At 60.9% G+C, this 4,922-nt stretch overlaps 1 protein-coding gene across 1 annotated transcript in view; it reads right to left on the bottom strand.

Moving 5' to 3' along the window:
* The window catches only part of LOC104272725 (AP-3 complex subunit beta-2-like), a gene marked incomplete at its 3' end in the record, with an annotated part of 5,289 nt that extends 681 nt beyond the window's left edge, over positions 1-4,608 (bottom strand). The window contains exons 1-18 of the mRNA XM_009867800.1: positions 4,385-4,608; positions 3,858-3,933; positions 3,689-3,763; positions 3,465-3,560; positions 3,227-3,387; positions 3,045-3,111; positions 2,643-2,825; positions 2,370-2,546; positions 2,058-2,155; positions 1,764-1,830; positions 1,575-1,646; positions 1,370-1,432; positions 1,123-1,255; positions 930-1,039; positions 678-854; positions 407-593; positions 187-305; positions 3-19 (exon numbers count right to left, since the gene is read on the bottom strand). Of these exons, the coding sequence (XP_009866102.1) occupies positions 3-19; positions 187-305; positions 407-593; positions 678-854; positions 930-1,039; positions 1,123-1,255; positions 1,370-1,432; positions 1,575-1,646; positions 1,764-1,830; positions 2,058-2,155; positions 2,370-2,546; positions 2,643-2,825; positions 3,045-3,111; positions 3,227-3,387; positions 3,465-3,560; positions 3,689-3,763; positions 3,858-3,933; positions 4,385-4,608 (2,102 nt within the window). The remainder of the gene's footprint in view (positions 1-2; positions 20-186; positions 306-406; positions 594-677; positions 855-929; positions 1,040-1,122; positions 1,256-1,369; positions 1,433-1,574; positions 1,647-1,763; positions 1,831-2,057; positions 2,156-2,369; positions 2,547-2,642; positions 2,826-3,044; positions 3,112-3,226; positions 3,388-3,464; positions 3,561-3,688; positions 3,764-3,857; positions 3,934-4,384) is intronic.
* Positions 4,609-4,922: the final 314 nt, after the last annotated feature.

Raw genomic sequence — 4,922 nt, 5'->3', positions numbered from 1 at the left:
ACTTGGTCCACTCAGGAACCTGCCAGCACAGAGTTGATGGAGCAGAGCTGTCACTCGTGGGTGTGGCGCCAGAGGAGTGACATGGGACACCTGAGCAGCACCTGGGCACCTTCTAGGGCTCTCTCAAGATCCTGAGACAATGCCCCCACTGCCATGCACCTCAGCACCCTGGGGTGCCCCACGCACCTCCACATTCCTCACAGAGGGGTCGGGGGCCTCGTCCGGCCAGTCAGGCAGCTCCTGGTAGCCCACGGCCTTGGCGTTGAGCAGGTGGGACAGGGAGCCCAGCTGGAAATGATCCCGATCTACAGTGGGGTAAGAGTTGGCAGCAGCTCGGGGACAGCCACGCAACACTGTGCTGGTAGCTGGCCCCATGTCCCCATGCCCTGTGAGCACAACTGGGTACCTTTGAAGGAGGACTCCAAGATGGGAGCAGGTTTTTGGGCCAGGAAGAGTTTCTTGGCGTACTTGTTGAGGGCCCCGCTCTTCTCAGTGGGCACGATGAGCTGGCGGATGAAGCGCGCTCGGTCGCGGATGTCATAGTTCTGGTCATACTTGGCCAAGTTGAGGACGTACTGGGTCAGCAGCTTGCTCTGCACCAGAGGACACGCTCAGGACCAGCCTCTCCCTCCCCAGTGGGGTAACTGAGGCATGCCATTGGGCCATATCGCTGGTACCTGCTTGGAGTTGGTCAGGTAGAGCTTAGCTGCCAGGTTGATGACCTGCAACTTAACGATGTCCTCCTCGTTGGTGAAGGACTTGGCCATCTTGCGCAGCACGTCGGGGGCAATCTTGGGCACGTGCTCACAGTACTCGCCGATGAGCCACAGGATGCTGGCCCGCGCCATTGGCACCTGCAAATGTCCCCCGGGCACATGGTGCCGCTGCCGCTCCCTGAGTCCCATGGGCCATGCAACGCCCCGACCCACCTGGATGTTGTCGGTGAGCTTGGCCATGTGCTTGATGATCTCGCTGTGCTGGGCCGGCTGCATCTGCAGCAGTTTTTTGATGACCACCACGGATTCAGCCACCACCAGCTCTGCGGGCAGCAGACCCAACCTCAGTGAGATCCTGCCCCAAGAGCAACGGAGCCCCTGTTGCACCCCCACTGCGTCCACTCACCGTCCCGGTTGGAGAGGAGCTGGACTAGGCCGTTGAGGCAGGTGTCCCGCACCTTCCCAATGTTGGTGGCACAGCGCCCGATGGCTTGGATGGTGGCTGCCACGAAGTCCTTGTCCATGCTGCGGATGTAGGTCTGCGCAGGCATCATGGGACACACACATGTGTCACCCACCTGCCGGTGGTGTTTTTGGCGCACAGAGCCGTGCCAAGGCGGCACCCTGGGGGCCTCGGGGTGGCCATGGCATACCTGGAACTCCCGCAGGATGGTGGAGATGTTGGTTTCATTGGCCAGGTTGGTGAGGACCTCCAGCTGCAGGAAAGAAGGGATAGGTGGCATGGAGGCATGGTGTCCTGTTGTCCCAGAGGCATGGAGGACAGCTATCCCCCAAGGAAGGGCTCCATGAAGCCCCAAAGCCACCACTGATGGGTTCTGCTGAGTGTTTCCAGCTCACCTTGAGGATCTTGATCTGTGTGGGATCTGTGGAGCGGATGTAGAAGCTCTTCAGGTAAGGCTCAAACATCCCCTGCGTGCAGAGCCAGCAGTGTTAGCACCATCCCTGTCCCTCCCCTCTCTGAGGCCACCCGCTGGCCCTGGTGACTCTGCTGGCTAGCCCTCATTCCGCTCCAGAGTCAACAGGGACCCGGAGCCCCCCCCGCCGTTTGATGGACATGGTGGCCACATTCTGCAGCACAACGTACTGCACCTCGCTGTGGGAACAGAGAGGGGACCACCGTCAGTGCAGCAGGGCCAAACCCTCTCGGCAAGTCCCCATGAAGACAGGACAGGACCAACCACCTCCAAGCTGGTGCCACCATGATGTTGCCACCCCATGTCTGGATGGGGCTGGGCCAAGATGACCTTTTTGGGGGGGCTGAGTCCCACCAGCGGGGCGGGGTGTGGGGTGGGGGACCACTTCAACTCGGGTGCCACAGACCTGTGACTCCGCAGGAGCCGCACCAGCGCCTTGGCAATGACGCCCACCTCTGCCTTGGGTGCCAGGTGGAAGTAGAGCTGCGCCACAGCCATCACCACCTGCAGGAACACACCTGAGTGTCACTCAGTGGTCATGGGGACACCCCGAGGGATGGCTGTGTCCCCTGCTGGAGTCCCTGGAGGAAGCCTGACCCTGGGGATCCCCATTCCTGGGTGTCCCTCAGACACCTTGGTGGCTCCTTGGCCGGTGAGGACATCACAAGCCCAGGCTGATGGAGGCGGGGATGGAGAGGGTTGGGCTGGGGGGGCTCACCGCGGCATTGCGGCTCTGCAGCAGGGGCTTGGTGTTGCGCAGGAGCAGGCGGTGGTCAGGGTCCATGACGTAGGGTTTGCGCTTGGCCAAGGAGGCCGCCTCTGCCTTGGCGTCCTTGGCATCCTCCTCCTCGGAGCCGTAGAAAGCTTTCTCGGCGCTCTCCTCCAACAAGGATTCCTACCACCCAAGGAGGCGGGACACCTCATACCACCCCTGACAGCAACCTCCCTTTCACCCCACTTCCCTGGGGCACCCTCAGGGTCCCACACTCACGTTCTGGTTGGGGCTGAGGAACTGGGTGCGTGCGTAGCGGGTCAGCATGTTGATGATGACCACCTGGCCCCACTCCTCCACGTCGATGAGCAGGTTGCAGAGCTTGCGGTAGTTCTTGTGGATGAGGTCAATGCGCTCTGGGCAGACCTCCTCAAATGCCATCACCACGCTGCCGGCCACCAGCTGGGGAGGAAAAGCCCAGGGTGACTCACCAGGGTTGTGGCATCTTCATCATGATGCTGGCTTGATGGGGATGGTGGCATCTCTGTGACGATGCCTGCTGTGCATCCCCAGGAGGACACCAGTTTGGTGGGGACACCTGCAGCCCTAAGAGGACGCCGAGTCAGTAGGGTTGGTGATGTCCCCAGATGTGGGGCAGGGGAGACACAGCGCCTCGCTCACCGTTGTCTTGTCTGCCAGCAGCTTCTCAATGACTTCGATGAGCTGGTCCTTCTGGTCTGAGTCCAGGCTGCAAGGGAAGAGCAGGGAAGGTGTGACTGGACCAAACTCTTGCCTGTCCCTACCTGCACCCAACAGCTGACACCCCACCACCAGACCCTCAAAATTTAGAAACCCTCCGTTACCTGTACAGCTTGGGGATGGCATGGGCAGCTGTCTTGCGCACGTATGGGGACATGTCCGAGGCGGCCTCCTTGATGGCCAACATCATGATGGGCACGATGATGGGCACACGGATGCTGGAGAGGACCCGCAGGGCGCTGGCGCGGATCAGTTGGTTAGGGTCCTATGGGGAGATGCAGGGAGGGCCTGCGGCATAGCCAGTGAGGGGCTCGCTGCCCCCCTAGACCCTCTGAGTCCCACCTTGAGTCCTCGCTGGAAGGTGGAGATGGAGAGCAAAGCCAGATCCTGCTGCTCCTCTGCGTAGCGCACCAGGTAGACATAAACCAGCTTCTTCACCTGCGGGGTGAAGGTAGTGGAGCCACCTCAGAGCCCTCCCACCCCAAAACTCATCCCATCCCCAGGGTCTGGTGCAGGGGAGGCACCCTGGGGACTCCTCTAGATGCTACCAGGGCCACCTTCCTCACCTCAATGTTCTTGCAGGCGACATTTTTCACCACAGCCGGGAAGAGGTCAGAGGCATTTTTACCCCGGGCGATCATCTAGGGGGGTAAAAGAGTGGTGAGACACCATGGCGGCGGGCAAGGCACCGGCACGGTGCTTGCGGTGGTCCCCACCAATGGCAATGACACCCACCGCCACGATCCTCTTCATGGCCTCCAGCTTGAGCGAATCCTTGTTGCTATCGAGCATCTCCTTGAGGTCATCATGCCTGTACCATGTCAGGGCAAAAAAATCCATTTAAATGTTTTGGGGTTTACCTGGTTTTAGTAGTTTCTACCCATTTTTTAGCCATTTCTACCCATTTTTAGTCTTTTTTTCTTGCTCCCAGCCCACCACTAGGCTGGCAAACCAACACTTGCACATGAAATATTGATGGGGACATGGGTTGGGTTACAGCCGGGTGAAAGAGGAGCCGGAGGAACCAGCAGGGCGCTGGTGCCCACCTTCATCCCCATCCTGGGCGTTGGGACCAGCACCCTGTCCCAGCCCAGTTGTGGCTGTCACCCTAGGATGTCCCTCAAACCCCCTCACAGGGAGCAGGAGCCCATCACCAGCTCCCTCCTGGCCATCAGCCCAGCTTGGCTGGCTGTCCCTGGTCCCCTTGTGGACACGGTGGCACAGATGTGCTGTCCCTGGGGGGCTTTTTGGGGTGATCTTACCGTGGTGGTGGCCTGGTGCCAGTGGCGACCATGGGCTCAGGGTTGGCAAGTGGCCGCAGCTCATCGGCTTGCAGGGCACTGTAGCAAGCAGGTTGTCCAGCCTCGGTGGCCAGCACGGGGCTCGTCACCTCCTCGGCCGCATCATCACCCACCAGTGGTTTTGAGCTCCCAGCTGTCACCATCGGGAGCTGCCGCAGCAGCTGCACTGGTGGCAGGGCCAGCATGGCTTTGGCTGGGGGTGGTGGCCCCGGGGACAGTGGCAGGGCTGTGGACCCGCTCCTCCCCCCAACACCACCAGCTGAAACCTGATGCTGGAGTTGGGGTTGGGTTGCAGCAGCAGTTGTGAGGCCCTTCCCACTGGACGAGGCCACCCCGGGGTGCCACGTCCCAAGTGACGCCCATCCTGCAGCTGAGGCTTGGAGACATCACAGGGGAGCTCCTTCTCTGGGTGCTTCGAGTGGCTCAGTCCCGACCAGGGACCCTATGTCATGATGGGATGTCCAACCAGGGTGGTGTGGTGGGACATCTGGGTGTCCCA

Source organism: Apaloderma vittatum, unplaced genomic scaffold, assembly GCF_000703405.1.
Source record: "Apaloderma vittatum isolate BGI_N311 unplaced genomic scaffold, ASM70340v1 scaffold33030, whole genome shotgun sequence".
NCBI classification, from domain to species: domain Eukaryota; kingdom Metazoa; phylum Chordata; class Aves; order Trogoniformes; family Trogonidae; genus Apaloderma; species Apaloderma vittatum.
The sequence above is the reverse complement of the archived record's forward strand: the minus strand, read 5'-3'. Positions and strand labels throughout refer to the sequence as shown.